At 45.5% G+C, this 16012-nt stretch overlaps 3 protein-coding genes across 19 annotated transcripts; 2 read left to right on the top strand and 1 right to left on the bottom strand.

Annotated features, from left to right (window-relative positions):
* Window positions 1–8: 8 nt before the first annotated feature.
* On the bottom strand, window positions 9–2912 carry thap3 (THAP domain containing, apoptosis associated protein 3). 2 transcript variants are annotated; one of them, XM_018762203.2, is made up of 5 exons: window positions 2650–2912; window positions 2010–2375; window positions 1066–1261; window positions 800–967; window positions 9–525 (listed from the first exon to the last, which is right to left on the bottom strand). In XM_018762203.2, exons 2-5 carry the CDS (start codon window positions 2081–2083, stop codon window positions 247–249), a joined length of 717 nt encoding a protein of 238 aa, XP_018617719.1. In that variant the 5' UTR covers window positions 2084–2375; window positions 2650–2912; the 3' UTR covers window positions 9–246. The 2 variants fall into 2 exon arrangements, with proteins under 2 accessions (XP_018617719.1, XP_018617718.1); XM_018762202.2 differs by lacking the exon at window positions 2650–2912 and having other exon boundaries at window positions 2010–2634.
* On the top strand, window positions 1678–6604 carry LOC108940215 (F-box only protein 6-like). 11 transcript variants are annotated; one of them, XM_018762192.2, is made up of 9 exons: window positions 1678–1973; window positions 2655–2697; window positions 2921–3178; window positions 3299–3421; window positions 4631–4892; window positions 5032–5152; window positions 5572–5667; window positions 5757–5892; window positions 6175–6604. In XM_018762192.2, exons 4-9 carry the CDS (start codon window positions 3299–3301, stop codon window positions 6319–6321), a joined length of 885 nt encoding a protein of 294 aa, XP_018617708.1. In that variant the 5' UTR covers window positions 1678–1973; window positions 2655–2697; window positions 2921–3178; the 3' UTR covers window positions 6322–6604. The 11 variants fall into 11 exon arrangements, with proteins under 11 accessions (XP_018617708.1, XP_018617709.1, XP_018617707.1 ...); XM_018762193.2 differs by lacking the exon at window positions 2655–2697 and having other exon boundaries at window positions 2921–3102; XM_018762191.2 differs by lacking the exon at window positions 2655–2697.
* A 2640-nt stretch (window positions 6605–9244) lies between these two features.
* Window positions 9245–15613, top strand: LOC108940221 (F-box only protein 6-like). 6 transcript variants are annotated; one of them, XR_001966551.2, is made up of 7 exons: window positions 9245–9393; window positions 10689–10953; window positions 11423–11543; window positions 11721–11816; window positions 11906–12041; window positions 12266–12475; window positions 15202–15613. XR_001966551.2 is itself a non-coding variant. In XM_018762210.2 (6 exons), exons 1-6 carry the CDS (start codon window positions 9283–9285, stop codon window positions 12410–12412), a joined length of 876 nt encoding a protein of 291 aa, XP_018617726.2. In that variant the 5' UTR covers window positions 9245–9282; the 3' UTR covers window positions 12413–12764. The 6 variants fall into 6 exon arrangements, 4 of the variants coding, with proteins under 4 accessions (XP_018617726.2, XP_018617727.2, XP_018617729.2 ...); XR_001966552.2 differs by lacking the exon at window positions 15202–15613 and adding an exon at window positions 14909–14931; XM_018762210.2 differs by lacking the exon at window positions 15202–15613 and having other exon boundaries at window positions 12266–12764.
* The last annotated feature ends 399 nt before the right edge of the window (window positions 15614–16012 follow it).

Raw genomic sequence — 16012 nt, 5'->3', positions numbered from 1 at the left:
TGGATTAGGCTCCAGCTTGCCACAACCCTGCTCGGAACAAGTGGTTGTAGACTGTGTGTGCGTGTGTGTATTATAGCCTACTTGTGCCTTAGATTTACAAATTGAATGTAAGAAAAAAAAAAACCTGTCTTCTCTATATAAACATAGAAATCCATGTTCAACAATTCTCAACTTGAATGCTCTTGAGTAGATGCAATATCATTTAGTTTTGAATCCAAATGTAGGACTAACTGACACATGGAAAGATTAAGTGCAGAGTTTTTCTCCATTGGGACTGTGCAGTGCAGCATGTCGCGCCACCCCATTCTGATCGAACCTCAGCCTTGCTGGAACAAGACACCGTCCCCGAAGACTTGCCAGTTCCCTGTGGCAAGCACACAATTTTAACCGCATCCTCCGGAGCTCCTGACACTTCACTTTTAACTTCCTGCGAAGCCATCCGATGGTGTCCAGGGCGCTGAAGAGACGGGTTCGAGCTGCATGGTGACTGGGCAGCGCATAATTGTGGTCGATGGGAGGGAGATGCTGATACACACAGAGAAGAATTGGAGACAAGGGTGGTGTTGGGGTAGGTAGCTGGTAGTGTAGTGGTTAGAACTACTAAGTTTTATCCCCAAGGTTGCAGGTTGAAATCCCACCTACAGTTGTAGTACCCTTGAGCAAGATACTTACCCTAAAATGCTTCAGTAAATTACCCAGCTGCGTAAATGGGTAAGCATCAGCACAACAGTTAATGAAAAAGCTTTGTCTTAGATTTGAGTTAAACGGCAGAATAAACAGGAAAGAGTTGTAGACGTACCTGCAGAACAGAACTGAGCTGTTTCTCCACAGCGTTATCGATTCCCACTGTATTTTCTCCCAAACCCACTTCTTCTGGTTCCGAACCTGCTGCCTGTAACAACAGCTGCTCCCACTTTGGCAAAACATGAGCTTTCTTGCACTTCATCCTTTTCCTAGACTTCCTCCTCTGGGGGTTTGAACAGTTTGCGAGATCATTTTTAATTGCACCTAGCAGCACTTCCCACACGGAAAGCCGCTGAGCATGACAACAACGGCGACACAAACCTTAGCGTTGGGCAGAGGAGATGTGAACAGCGTGGGTACGGCGTTCCACAGCAGATTCTTGCGATTGCCTGAGCTGCTGAAGCAGTCCGGGGTGAAATGGTGCGAGCAGATGACCATGTGCTTCTTGGGCTGGAAGTCCTCTCGGCCGATGTTTTCCAGCCACTCTTTGAGCACAGAGGGCTTACTCAAGGGAAACCTGGGGAAAAAGCGCTGATGTCAGCTGCTGGCGTATTGGTTAGTGATACTGCCTTCGGACCCAAAGGTCATAGGTTCGATTCCCTCTTCTGACTGTAGTACCCTTGAGCCAAGTGCTTACCATGAATTGCTCTGGTGAAATTACCCAGCTGTGTAAGGGGATAAATAATTATAACCTTCACATGATAAGTCACTTTGGAGAAAAGCATCAGCTAAATAAATAAATTTAATGCTTCAGTAAAAATAAATTAGCCAGTTGGATACATAACAGTAAATACCTTAACACTGTAAGTCACTTTGAAGAAAAGTGTCAGGTAAATGTAATGTCAGTGATGCACAAGCCTGCCTCCACGTAAGGTCGTTGCATCATGCAATACAGAAATACTTCCTGATAGAAGTTTGGTTACGTCACGTGTGTCAAGCACTGTACTGTACTCCATCTCAGACTGTGGTCATGTGATCACTGCTACCTGTACTGTCAGGTGCACTTTCTTTGTGTTGGAGTTGGATCAACCCTGACATAATAATAATAATAATAATAATAATAATAATAATAATAATAAGAAGAAGAAGAAGAAGAAGAAGAAGAAGAAGAAGAAGAAGAAATTGGGACAAATAAAACGAAATAAAGTAAAACAACAGAAGCTCCTAATTTAAACACGGCAGCGAGAAGAAGAGCTGTGACAACACCAGTAACTAGCAGGAAGCACTAGGTGAGCGTGAACGTTCTCGCGCCGTCCCTTCCGCACCTGTGGAAAGTCACATGCGGCTTCTTACTGCTGTAGCGGCTCGTGCAGTTGAACGCGGAGCAGCTCTTCGGCATCACGCGCCACCACGCGCTCCTTGCCCCGAACAAAAATGGCAACCGAGCGGTGCCCCTCACGTTTCCAGAAAGCTCGGCTGGGTTGGATAATCGCGGCTACATAACGATCTGTTAAACAACGCGGCTACAGAAACAGTAAACTACAACATGTAGTTAGTTTTTTAAAAAAAATAAAATAGAAAAACAACAGTCTGACAGGGCGTTCTTCACCTCAGATGTGTGCTGTCAACACCAGCAGCTCAGAGATGGCCGACAGTAACCCGTTTCCCAGTCCCGGAGTTCGCACTGCTCCCTGATTCAATAAAGCGGACTAATGATGGTCAAAGCACTCAGTAATCGCGCGTGCTTCTTACGTTCAATTTTCAAATATTGTGTAAGACCCCACTTACAACAAATACCAACGTGAAATTTAGCCATTCGACTTAGGAGAAAATATAGCTGCGCTTATCAGTGTTTCATCGACAATCGATATTACATAATTATCTATTAACAACAAGGCTACAGTACGTGTACAAATACTGAGTAGCATCTCGTTGAAGTCTGTCTTCTCTCCTGACATCACTCACTTCAGAGATGGCTCGGAGGCAACGTGCTTGTTAACGAATCCCCCACAGGTAAAAGTGTTTTGCTATGCATTATCAATACGAAACAGAAACTAATCTGGTAAATTCTTGTAATTATCTGCAATCGAAGCACTAGACACCGCCGAAACTCATTGAATGAGTGAGATCCAACAAGTACACATGATCATCATGTTGTTCGGTTGCGCCCTAGCGCCTCAAGCCGGGGTTGCCAGATGTGTCGCCGGACTTAGTGAAATTGTCTCTAATTTAACAGGGGATCGGGGACTCGACAGGGACGTGGATAGTGGGTTCGACTGCTGGTTCCCCCAACACACCGTCAATCAGCCTCTCCTTCCCCCCCCCGAAGACGCAGCGCTGCGGGAAGGAGAATCCAGGCCGCTTGCGGCGCGCACTGTGACACCTCGGGCCCGGGGGGGGCACTTTCCAGCGCGCCAAGTAAGCGCGGACAGCCTGGGTCCTCAGCCGGGCAGCAAGCAGCGCTGACAGCGGTCAGAGACCCAGTGTGTGTTTGGTATGTCACGTTTCATGGCGCTCAATTGGCTAGCAGCTGTCCTTCCGCCAGTCGGAGCGCGTTTTGGACAGCACGGGTCGGGTGCTATCAGAATCAGGGTTACTTCCGTGTTGTCTGCAGATGTCTGACGCGAACCAGGCCTTATCGAGGAAAAGAGGACGGAAAGTGTCACATTCCCCCGGTAAAAAGCGCAGAGGGATGGGACAAGTACGGAGCGCGCATGGCTTTTCGGCTGAAACAAACGTAAGGAGGCGTCTGTCTGTGGTGGAAGAGGAACTCTGCTCTGGACTAAGTATTTATCCGTTTTCTCAACCTTCCGCGGAGGCTGGAAAGACCTCATTAGTTTTGACTGGCTAGTGTACATGCTGTTACTTTGTAAATGTTTTTTCAGCGATTTGGCCAAAACTCGACGATGTCCTCAAGGGTTTTAAAAAAGAAAAAAAATCAACGATGCGTCGTAACCAAAGCAGGAAGTAGCTGTGCGCGCGTTGGCTGACGTCGCGGTGACGTCACTAGACCGCGCCCCTCTGGGGTAAAACGAAAGTTTCCTTCGTGTAGTTTTCATATAAAGATGCAATAATTTTTATTTACGGCACAGAAGACACGTGTTATATGTGCTTTAAAGTTTACTCATGATTCACAAGAGTGTCTCCTTTGTATGTTTTCCTGAAAAGGGAGTGCCTTCAGCTGGTAACTTGTACATTTTCATTCATTGATCCGTTTAGCAGATCCTTCTTGTCTTCAGAGTTAGGGTAGGTCTCAGAGAAAAGTGCATTTCGCCGCTGTCTAAGAGCTTTACGTACAGATACGTGATTGTTGAAGCGCAGTTGGTTTCTCCACGTTACTCTAGGATCTGCTTATACAAACTTTACTGTATATATTTAAACTCGTATCAGAGATGGCATGTTTAAAATGTCACTTGAAATAGAGTATGCCAACAGCAGAATGAAACTGAGCAAAATGGGCTAAAAACTGAAATACACAGGTCAATACAAATTTGCAGAAACCCACACCACACAGGGGAAACATACACATAGACAGAGCTGGATTCCATCCTACATCTGAAACAGCCCAGGAAGTTGTCAAACACCAGCGCCACCCACCGCAAGTGTCCCACCTTATATTTTACATATTATAATATACTCAATGAAGAAAAGCAGGGCAACACTCAACAGGATGACTGTTGGGAATGGATGGGGACTGAGTTTTATGAATATGGCCTTAGCCCTTGTGATGCTTTCCCCCCTGTCAGTAATTTTTTGTGAATTACTAACTTTGGAAAAATTAGGACTGCTTGTGTATTACTGTAACTTTATATGGTGTAGTGTTATATAACTTTTTAAATATATGTATAGTAAAAAGATCAGGTAAATCTTTGAATGCATTAATGTTTTTCTAAAATGTATTAAAAAAAGAAATTCTTTAAAAGGGATGTCTTCCACCGTCTTCCAGTTTTTAACGATGCCTCCCACACTCCCCATCGCGGTGCTTGAGGAAGTGTTCATGAATGTCCCCGCGCGCGAGCTCGTGTGTGTCTGCCGCCTGGTTTGCCGCCAGTGGAAGGAGGTGGTGGACAGCACGTCCTTGTGGCGGAACAGGTGTCGGCGGGAGGGGTACGAGCTCCGCAACGCCAGCAGTCTTCCCAAAGACTGGCGTCAGTTTTACTTCCTGTGCAAAAAGAGACGCAACCTGCTGAAGAACCCCAGGGCTGAGGGTGAGAGTGGAAGAGAGTGATGTTGTGGACATTACTGGAGAGTAGGGGAAACGGAAAACCAATAGCAGGCATACAGACTGCAGTTCAGCTGCTAACTCCACATCCTGTTGTTGAGATACCTTGTTTTCGTCTGCTTCAGGGCAATTCAGTGGCTGGAATATCTTAGAAGATGGTGGAGATAAGTGGAAAATTGAAGACGTGTCTCAAGAGCATCTTCTTCCAGATGAAACGGTCAAAAAATACTTTGTTACCTCTTACACGTGAGTATTGAAGGACCCAGATAAATCTGACGCAATTCTGCCCACAAATCACATATTGACATTTCCTCTATGTGTGCATTAAATCTCCATAGAGAGCATATCCATATTCTGGAACATCTTGATGCCATTTATTGCTTCATCACACACACACAGTTTCTGAACTGCTTGTCCCATACGGGGTCGCGGGGAACCGGAGCCAACACGGCGTAGGGCCGGAGGGGGAGGGTACACACCCAGGACAGGATGCCAGTCTGTCGCAAGGCACCCCCAGTGGGACTTGAACCCCAGACCTGCCGGAGAGCAGGACCCAGTCCAACCCACTGCGCCACCGAACCTCTGGGTTGCTTCATCCCATTTCAAGTTATATTATATTGTGTGTCTTATATAAACCTTCCCTCCCTTTTTTGTGTGCTTTCTAGTTCCTGCATGAAATGCCAGTTAATAGACCTGGTCAAAGAAGGTTATGGACCAGCGTTTATGGATGAAGTTCAGCCTGATATCATAGTGTCTGACTGGTGAGAGCATCTCATCTCTTCTTTTCATTGTCTTTTTTTCTATGCCTGAGAGAAAACGCCTACCTTCCAGTCTGTTATGTGCACATCAGGTATTCTCCTCGCTGGGACTGTGGATGTGTTTATAACTTCAGCGTTGAGCTGCTCAACCAGAAAAAGAAAGTGATTCGGGAGTTCCATCCCGATCCAGTCTATTTTGAACAATGGAATGACATGCAGTGGAAACAGGTAAATGGCAAACCATAAATATGATTGTCATAAACTGTCATTTGTGGCAGGAGGACTTGATGATTTTGACATAGCTGTTTTGGACTATATGAGGAATAAAAATGAGCATGTTTTTCGGTTATTTATGATTTTGTGTTAATTTTATATTACTAGTTTTAGCTAAGATAGCAGTAAAAACAAGATTTTCCAGTACATGGATGTTGAAGGGTTTTTTTTTTTTTTTTTTTCTAATACCGTCGGTTTCAGGTGTCTTACTGACTTCACCATCAACTTGTCTTTCAGATGAAGCACGTGTTCCATGGCTATGGGCCAGGAGTACGTTTCATCAGGTTCACTCATGGGGGGAAGGACACGCAGTTCTGGGCGGGCTGGTATGGAATTCGGGTCACAAACAGCAGTGTGGAGATAAGCCCCTCTGGGGATAGATAGTCCTGGAAGACACTTTACTGCAAGACTTAACTCTCAAACAGTGACCACAGCTTCAGAAACATCTTCTTAGATATCTAACATTTTATCTAAATGGGGGTGTGTAATATACAGCTTACCACGGAAGGAAGGGCAGTGGGTTTTAAGCAGTTATGTATAACAATTATGTGATGTTATGCTGCATAACATGATTTTGGAAGTGCTGTAATGTCCACTAGCATATATTGCACTGCATGTACGGTAATTGGTAACTGATGGTGTGTGTGTGTGTGTGTGTGTGTGTGTGTGTGTGTGTGTGTGTGTGTGTGTGTGTGCACGCACACATATAAAACAGAGCCACACACATAAGACATGTGAAGTGAAAAATATTCTGGAATAATACATCTTTCACTTTGTAATGCCCTAATAAATGTAATAGCTGACAAATCTTGGCTGTACTCAGTAAAATGTGACACTGAATATTCCAGAAAAGTTTGTGATATGAGCACATGCTGGTTAACTGTTTCCGCTTTAGGCATAACACAGCTGGACGCCTAAGTCTATACATTTACTTAGACACTTTTCTCCAAAGCGACTTCCAATGAACTCTATGTAGTGTTATCAGCCCACACACCTTATTCACCGCGGTGACTTACACTGCTAGATACGCTACTTACAGTGGGTCACTCATCCATACATCAGTGGAACATACTCTCTCTCTGTCGCTCACACACTATGGGGGAACCTCAACAGCATGTCTTTGGATTGTGGAAGGAAACCAGAGCATCCTGAGGAAACCCACACAGACACGGGGAGAAAATGCAAACTCTGCACAGACTGAGCAGGGATAGAACCCGCGTCCTCTTGCGCCACGCAGGTGCTGTGAGACAGCAGCGCTGCCCGTAACTTAATTTGTTTTTAAATCCAAAGTCACTTTTAACCCTAACTCAAAAAAAAAGAAAATGCATGAGTGAATCTGAAGCTCGCAAACAGTGAGGGCTTCTCCGCTTCTAGTCCGCATCACCATACACGTCTAGTCTACAAACGGACACCTCTGTCTGTCAGAATATACTGTTATTTCTGATACCCAATTCTTATTTGGAATTTTTTGCATAAGAGTTTGAAATTTTCTTCTAATAAAGTTGTATCTCCCCCATTCACTTTTTGTAACTGCTTGTCCTGCTCAGGGTCCCAGGGGTATGGATCCTATCCTAGAATCCCTGGGCACCCTCGACTGGATACTAGTCCTTCGCAGGGTATGATAGAACTTGAGTATTGCTGACTTCTGGGCAGAATATGCATCAATAATAATTTCAAAAAGTTCAAACAGTGAAACTAGCCTAGGATAAGGGACAGTTAACATGAGTTACTGGTGCAATCAGTGTTGGGTTTGAATAAGAGATGAACCTCATTCGTGACACCTGGTCTTAGTGAGCTGGAACTCGGCACGTGTTTCCATGATGGTAGAAAACTTTAAAAAAGCAGTTTCATTGCAGATGAATTATTATTAGACAATTGATGGAGTCCCTATTCTGAAATGTGATTTTTGCTCCACACAATTAAAATGGTACATAGAGACCATACATAGAGAAAAAGGTGACATGAAGTGACTCTGGTGACTTGTGTCATTATTATTTAGCTTGGAAGAGACACAGAAGCATACAAGCTGGCTCCACCAGACTCTGCAATAGCCCCCTCGCCCCCCCCCCCAAAAAAAAAAAAAAACTGTCAGGATCCTGAACTCTCTCTACCACCTTTAACACACCTGACTTTGAACTCTGACCCCCCATCGAGAATGACCCCAGCCACTTTAATGCAGACTACACAGAATGTCTTTTTTTCTGCCACTGGCTGTTCTGCTGAAACCTTACTTAATACATTCTATATTCTTTAAAAAAAATGTACTTTTTCTACTACCCACTTTTTACACACACACATTGACTGTAACTGCTTGTCCTGACAAGCTGGAGCCTAACCTGGCAATACAGGGCACAAGGCTGGAGAAGGGACACACCCAGGAGGGGACACCAGTCCATCACAAGGTACCCAAAGCAGGACTCAACCCCAGAGCCACCAGAGAGCAAGGCACAGGCCAAACCCACTGCACCAACACAGCCCCCCACTTTTTATAATTTATTTATTAGACTGAACATATTACTGCACTTGACATGTGTATATGTTGTCCTAAGCATGGTGTGTGGTGGTAGGACCCCTGGGCAAGGCCCAACCACCAGATCTGAACCACCCACCCAGGACAGGGCACAGGGAACCAGAGCCTAACCCAGCACACAAGGCATAAGGCTGGAGGGGACACCACGATGTCACAAGGCACCCCAAGCAGGATTCAAACCCCAGACCCACCAAAGAGCAGGACCTGGACCAACCCACTGCACCACCACACCCCCATCCCTAAACATGTAGTAATGAAAATAAAGCCGACTTTTACTTCGGGAGGGGGTGTCAGTGATCTCAAGGACTGTGGAGGAATAGAACTTTTAATTTTAAAAAAAAAAAAAAACACCTCACAAGTTTACGCAGCAACTGCCTCGCGCTTCCCTCGCGCTTCCCTGCACCCAGCGAAACCGGAGGCGCTACGGCGAGTAAACATCGCGCACTCATTTGTCCGACCAAGGTTCGAGTGGGAACCGAAAGCTCTTATGGGGGGAGTTCCCACGTACTGGAGCGCACTACATCGCCATACTCGTTCCCTGCTTCACTAAGTAACTGTGAGGCCTGTTACAGTAATGTTTAATATATTATATATACTATAGTATATTGTTTTGTAAGCGCGCACTGTCATTACTTCGAGGAGAGAGACGGGAGAGTAACAATTAAACCTCTTTCTTCGGAAAAGGTTTCCTTCCTTGCTATTTGCTATTTTTCATAACGGGGGGGGTGTTGATCCTTGACCTGCACGTTTGCTGCGAGCGCTCACGCTGCCGTGACGGGTGTGTTCGGTCGTCCCGCGGACTTCCTGTACGTGTCATGAATCGGACGGCCGAGGTCCGCGGGCAGGAATCGAAACTCCGCCGCCTTTTCCCATTCATCTCCATTCTCTGTTCGCAGCCACCGTGTGTGTGTGTGTGTATTAAGAAGGTAGGCCTGGAATAAAAGAAATACTATATATTTAAAAACGAGTATCTGACAGCAGCGCAGTTTCGTGCGTTCATCATGATGATTCATTCAACATTGTCATTGACAATTTGTGCCGAAATTAAACAGCGTCAGTTTATGTTTATCCGATTACAGTGTACATGATGACTGCAGTGAGTAAGAGCGGCCTGCGGTGAGAATCCAGTCTGTATGTTTTAATACAAGAAATATTTTCTTCGCTTATCTGATGACACTCGGACTCGTTTTCGAGCACTCTTAAGTTGTTCTTTTTGTTGCGTGCGCTCGTGCTGGTCCGCGAGGCCCCCCCCAGCCAGCACCACCACCACCCGTGGCACAGCTTTCACTTCTTTCTCCATCGTATTTGTATTCTAGCTCTCCTGAGTTCTTCTCTTTTAATCATGTTGATGAGAAAAGACGTCGTCGTGGACCGAGATCCCGGTGAAATCTCTCCCGCTCAGCACGATGGATGCGGCGCCGAATTTTTGCCAAGGGTTCGAACAACTGGTACGAGCTCAGTCAGTGTACTTAATAAAAAAAAGTGACACTGTGTGAGTGTAAACTAGACGAGAAACGGAAAGCTTGATCATAAAGGGTGACTTGTTGTGCTTGACGATTGATTCTAGGCCCCCCGTACAGTAGATCCTGCATGATGGGAGGGTACGCAAGCGAAACATTCATTAGCTGCGATTCCTTTCGGGCTCCGTACACTCTCGTTGGGCAACAGACTCAGAAGGTGCGAGAAGCAAGACGAATTATTTAATTATATACTATTGTAATGTTTGTGGTTTAATGAGCAGTCCAGACGTGGCTGACTTAACGTAGCTTCTTTATTCCGCCATCTTACATGAATATATCATAACGCGTCTTGCTACGCAATCACGTTACTTACGTATTTTACATTTTCTAATTCCATATGTACACTAGCTGCGATTTCCGCGGTCCGTACGGTTTTCTGCTCTCGAATTGAGTGAAGCAAGTTCTTATTAATAACTGTCTTAACAACAACGGCTTTCTTCCTGTCTGCACAAATTTACTCGAGTAGCACGCAGCCGTAAATGCATGATAAAACCGCACAGTGAGTGAGTGTCTCACTGTCTGGGTTTCACCTTAGAACAGGAATATAAAGCTGGATCCGATCGACGACTGCCGGTCCGTGTGAAAAGCTTGGGAGTTTCCTTAAAAACAAAAAAAGTAAATGTTTAAATGTATTAATGTTTTTCCAAAATTTTTAAACAACAACAAAAAGTGTATTCCTCCATGCATCTTTTCTTTTGCAGCGTTCGGCGATGCTTCCCACGCTCCCCATCGCGGTGCTCGAGGAAGTGTTCACGAATGTCCCCGCGCGCGAGCTCGTGTGCGTCTGCCGCCTGGTTTGCCGCCAGTGGAAGGAGCTGGTGGACAGCACGTCCTTGTGGCGGGACAGGTGTCGGCGGGAGGGGTACGAGCCCCGCAACGCCAGCAATCCTCTCAAAGACTGGCGCCAGTTTTACTTCTTGTGCAAGAGGAGACGCAACCTGCTCAAGAACCCCAGGGCTGAGGAGGGTGAGCGTGGAAGAGAGTGACGTCACAGCAGGGGCTCGCGGACGGCCTCTGACAGGACTCTCTAGCATAGCGGTTGAGCAAGGTGCTTTCCCATAAATTTGCTCCAGTAAAGTTACCCTGCTGTATCGATGGGTGAATAACTGCAGGAAGTAACTAGTAAAGCATCAGCTGAATGACTAAATTAAGTATGTGTGAGTGCAGGCAAGGTATTTACATTACATTTAGCTGGTGCTTTTCTCCAAAGCAACTCACAAGGTCAGTTATTACATGCTTTCCATCATTTACCCATTCATACAACTGGGTAATTCTACTAGAGCAATTTAGGGTAAGTACTTTGCTCAAGGATACTGCAGCCAGAGATCAAACCTGCAATCTTTGGGTCTAAAGGGAGTAGCTCTAACCACTATGCTACCAGCTGTCCTTATAGGTGTCCCTTCCAGTCCCTGCTCAGATTGCATTTTTTCTTCAGAGGACTTTGACGGCTGGAACATCGTGAAGAACGGTGGCGATGGCTGGAACGTAGAAAATGTGTCCCGCGAGTACCCCCTTCCCGACAGAGCAGTCCGAAAACACTTTGCCACATCGTACGAGTGAGTAGTGAAGCGTCTGGATGAGCAGCCCCCGCGAATCATTAATGGGATTGTCCTCTTATTATACGTCTGCACTACTTTTACATGATAAGCATGGTCCAAAATCCTCATGCTGTGTACAACCGCCTTCATATGATGTCCTCTATAAGTTACCATGTCTTTTTACTATGGCTCTAGTTTCTGTATAAAATCTCAGCTAATAGACCTGGTCAAAGAGGGTTATGGAGCAGCGTTTATGGATGAAGTTCAGCCGGACGTCATAGCGTCTGAGTGGTGAGAGCGTCTCATCTCTTCTTTTCATTGTCTTGTTGTTCCGGGCTTGAAAAAGACACTTACCTTCCAGCGTGTTCTGTCCACTACAGGTACTCTCCCTGCCAGGACTGTGGATGTGTGTACCAGTTCTGTGTGGAACTGCTGGACCAGAACAAAATGGTCATCCAGAAGTTCTGTCCCAGTCCCCTCTCTTTTCATTATCCCAATGTCATGAATTGGCGTCAGGTGAGTGGCAAATTATACATGATTCATGTCTCTAAGCTTTCATTTGCCTGGAAATGATTTTAGTTTTTACAAAACCTGAGGGCCATAATTATTTAGTTACAATTAGTGTTTTGTTTAGTCTCAGTAGTTTTCCTAAGAACAACTACACAATATCCAGATGTTGAATACCTTTATGCTGTTACACCAATGGCAGGTGTCTGAAGGCTCGTGTGAACTTTTTTCAGATAAAGCACGTGTTTCGTGACTATGGGCCAGGTGTACGCTTCATCAGGTTCACTCATGGTGGGAAGGACACACGGTTCTGGGCGGGCTGGTATGGCATTCGGATCACAAACAGCAGTGTGGAGATCAGCCCCTCTGGGGATGCATAGTTCCGGAAGGACACTTCAGTTTGAGACATTTCGGTGTCCACAGTTCCAGAAACATCTTTGCAGGTATTTAAAGCCTTCCCCAAAGGCCAGTGCTGTCATTTGTAACAGAGTCAAATGTTTATCATGATAGCTGAACATAAGTTATCCTGTCAAAGAGGTCTTACATTTTATTATATTTAAATAGGGGAATGTGTACAATATTGCCAAATACCTCAACAAGTACCACTGAAAGAGAGGAGACAGTACTGTAATCCAGATGCATTGTACTTAAAATATACAAGTCTGTTTCTGCATTGGGGGGCGCGGGGGGTTGGACCGGGTCCTGCTCTCTGGTGGGTCTGGGGTTCAAGTCCCGCTTAGGGTGCCTTGTGGCGGACTGGCGTCCCATCCTGGGTGTGTCCCCTCCCCCTCCGTTCTTACACCCTGTGTTGCCGGGTAGGCTCCGGTTCCCCGTGACCCCGTCTGGGACAAGCGGTTTAGAAAGTGTGTGTGTGTGTTTCTGCATTATACACCCACAAATAAACGGTTTTATTAAATCTGTGAAAGCATGGGATATGAAGCAGGGTGTTCCCTTGATGGAATATGAATCCATACTAGTGTAACCATTTCATGAACTTTAAACAGCATTAAAAACACAACACATCTCCACAACATTGTGTTCCATCCCAGTTTCTGGCCAATTCATCACAGATCCAGTGCTTCTCATCCTCTGGCCACTCTCAACTTTATCATCAATAAAATATCAATAAAATCTTAATTATACCCCTTGATTTCTTTACAAATAAAGTTCTGCAAAAATCTTGGCTTGAAAAACAAGCGGTTGTTGCCGATGGATGGATGGATAATAAATCTGCTCTTTCAGTTGTGATTAGTTCAAATTGTCAGTGTGACAGGACATTGTTCTCACCTTGTCTTGTGCTGAGCATAATGTTTCTGTACAGAGTTAAATGAACTTGTTTTCTGTAACTTTTTAAAATGTGTTCATATCATGTTTACTTTGCTGCTGTTGTGGGGAATGACTGCTGAAACGATAAGGGGACAGGAGTTGTGATGATCAGAGTAACCTACAGGGGGTGTACTCCTTAAAATGACACAATATGCTATTTAGCATTTTCACCACTAGAGGCCAGCAGTGTCATGCTAGTGGAGATGGTATTCTCTTGGACAGAGGAACAGTCCATCAGAGGTCAGCCATTCTCTCTCTCTCTCTCGCTCTCTCACACACACACACACACACACACACACACACACACACACACACACATAGTTACAGAGCAAGATCAATTCTGATTAATTAAATCTAAAGACTAGAAGGAAATCCAAGAGAGAAATATTTCTCAGCTAAATTAGTCACACTCAAAATATAGTTTTATTATGGTACTAAAATAAACACACACACACACACTTTCAGAACCGCTTGTCCCAGACGGGGTCACGGGGAACCGGAGCCTACCCGGTAACACAGGGCATAAGGCCAGAGGGGGAAGGGGACACACCCAGGACGGGACGCCAGTCCGCCGCAAGGCACCCCAAGCAGGATTCAAACCCCAGACCCACCGGAGAGCAGGACTGTGGTCCAACCCACTGCGCCATCGCACCCCCCAAAATAAAAACAAAACATTGTTAATAAAAACAGCAATTGTAACAACCTGAGTGCTTGGGGTTTCCTTTCTCTCCTTTCCAGCTTGCAGTGCTATTAACATATTACTCATTTGCTCATCTAAATCTGAGAAACATTCTTCACTACCTTTAAAAAGAAGGCATTCGATTTTACACGTGTAGGGCAAACAATATAAAATCATGATTACAAAGCTATCTTCTGCTTTAATACAGCTGAATTAAATGATAATTCAGTTATTCAATTATATGAAAGGAGCAGAAATGTGTTGTATGTGCTTGGAATAGGATTCTGTGTTCATCCACTGAAGCATGAAGTTCCTTGATGTTTGTGAGATGCATGGATACACATCAACACTGCAAGGTATGGGGACAATGTAAGGGAAATATTTGGACAACCAGTGTCCAGTGATGTATACATGTAGATGGGTATCTGTCTGGGGTTCTCGGAGCACTACCACTAGAATGGCGATCTTCACCGCTGCACAGCTGCATTAAAAGACAAATGCTACTCTGAAATTTACAGAAAAAACCCAACAAAATGCTGAGCAAATAATTAAGGCCTTTTCTTACTTGCTTTCCTGTACATTTGCCAGTACACCAGTAAAGAGGAGAATTGCTTGTGAGAATGCAAGTTGAGCCTCTGAGCTATGTGGTTAAGTACTCCAGTAAAATACTCATTTACTAAGAGGTAAATTGTTAGTACTCTAGTAAAATACAGCTTTAGAAACAGGCAAATTGTTAATACTCTAGTAAAATACCTAGTTTTAGAAGCGGGCAAATTGTTAGCAGTCCATTAAAATACCCAGTTTTAGAAACAGGTAAACTTAGTACACACACACACACACACACATTTTCAGAACCGCTTGTCCCATACAGGGTCGCGGGGAACCGGAGCCCAACCCGGCAAAGCAGCGCGCAGGGCTGGAGGGGGAGGGGACACACCTAGGACGGAATGCCAGTCCGTCGCAAGGCACCCCAAGTGGGGCGCAAACCCCAGACCCACCGGAGAATAAGACCTGGGCCAACCCACTGCGCCACTGCAGCCCCCTGCACAATTTTAGAAACAGGTAAATTGTTAGTAGTCCATTAAAATACCCAGTATACACACACTTGTGTATGGTTCACTGTAGTATCCGATGGGTGTACCCCTTTCTGTTGCTGTCCCACAGATCCACGATACAATACAGGTGCGCTTGACCTGTGGATTTCACACCTCCGCTGTGTGCAGACTGGCCTGGCTCTGGGTCGGCCTTCCACCCACAAGATTTTTGCCATTACATGTGTTTGTTTTGGCTTTCAGAGTGGAACAAGTGTCCAAGCCACTATGCAATATGTAATATTTATGTTTGGACACTAGTTCAGTTTGGATAAATTATGTGAGCAAACAGAAATTCTGGACAAAGAAACACTGAGATGCAAACAACCTTTTTTAATGAAAACAATTGTAAAATGTGCAGCACAGCCAGCTTTAATTACTCTTTTGCCTTGAATTCATAAATAATCTCAAAAGTTTCTGAAATTATTTGCATGTGACAAGGAAAAACCAAGAGTACGAGGTAAAAAACAGGTTTTTAATACACACACACATTTTCAGAACCGCTTGTCCCATACGGGGTCACGGGGAACCGGAGCCAACCCGGCAACACAGGGCGTAAGGCCGGAGGGGGAGGGGACACACCCAGGACGGGACGCCAGTCCGTCGCAAGGCACCCCAAGCGGGACTCGAACCCCAGACCCACCGGAGAGCAGGACTGTGGTCCAACCCACTGCGCCACCGCACCCCCAAATAGGTTTTTAATAGTCATCTATTATTTATTATCTAGGAGGGGTGCGGTGGCGCAGTGGGTTGGACCACAGTCCTGCTCTCCGGTGGGTCTGGGGTTCGAGTCCCGCTTGGGGTGCCTTGCGACGGACTGGCGTCCCGTCCTGGGTGTGTCCCCTCCCCCTCCGGCCTTACGCCCTGTGTTGCCGGGTTGGCTC

Source organism: Scleropages formosus, chromosome 2, assembly GCF_900964775.1.
Source record: "Scleropages formosus chromosome 2, fSclFor1.1, whole genome shotgun sequence".
In the NCBI taxonomy this organism is placed as follows: Eukaryota; Metazoa; Chordata; class Actinopteri; order Osteoglossiformes; family Osteoglossidae; genus Scleropages; species Scleropages formosus.
Note: the sequence above shows the minus strand (reverse complement) of the source record. Positions and strands in the feature narration are given on the sequence as shown.

Bases quoted from the DNA above. Each gene is read 5' to 3' on its own strand.
- thap3 (XM_018762203.2), bottom strand. From the start codon at position 2,083: ATGCCGAAGAGCTGCTCCGCGTTCAACTGCACGAGCCGCTACAGCAGT. The intron at 1,262-2,009 runs GTGCGGAAGGGA...CTTTTTCCCCAG, and splicing joins CCGCATGTGACTTTCCACAG to GTTTCCCTTGAGTAAGCCCT. The intron at 968-1,065 runs GTTTGTGTCGCC...TCAAACCCCCAG, and splicing joins CTCCTCTGCCCAACGCTAAG to AGGAGGAAGTCTAGGAAAAG.
- LOC108940215 (XM_018762193.2), top strand. From the start codon at position 3,299: ATGTCTGACGCGAACCAGGCCTTATCGAGGAAAAGAGGACGGAAAGTG. The intron at 5,668-5,756 runs GTGAGAGCATCT...TGTGCACATCAG, and splicing joins GATATCATAGTGTCTGACTG to GTATTCTCCTCGCTGGGACT. The intron at 5,893-6,174 runs GTAAATGGCAAA...CTTGTCTTTCAG, and splicing joins ATGACATGCAGTGGAAACAG to ATGAAGCACGTGTTCCATGG.
- LOC108940221 (XM_018762210.2), top strand. From the start codon at position 9,283: ATGAATCGGACGGCCGAGGTCCGCGGGCAGGAATCGAAACTCCGCCGC. The intron at 9,394-10,688 runs GTAGGCCTGGAA...TTTCTTTTGCAG, and splicing joins TGTGTGTGTGTATTAAGAAG to CGTTCGGCGATGCTTCCCAC. The intron at 11,544-11,720 runs GTGAGTAGTGAA...CTATGGCTCTAG, and splicing joins CACTTTGCCACATCGTACGA to TTTCTGTATAAAATCTCAGC.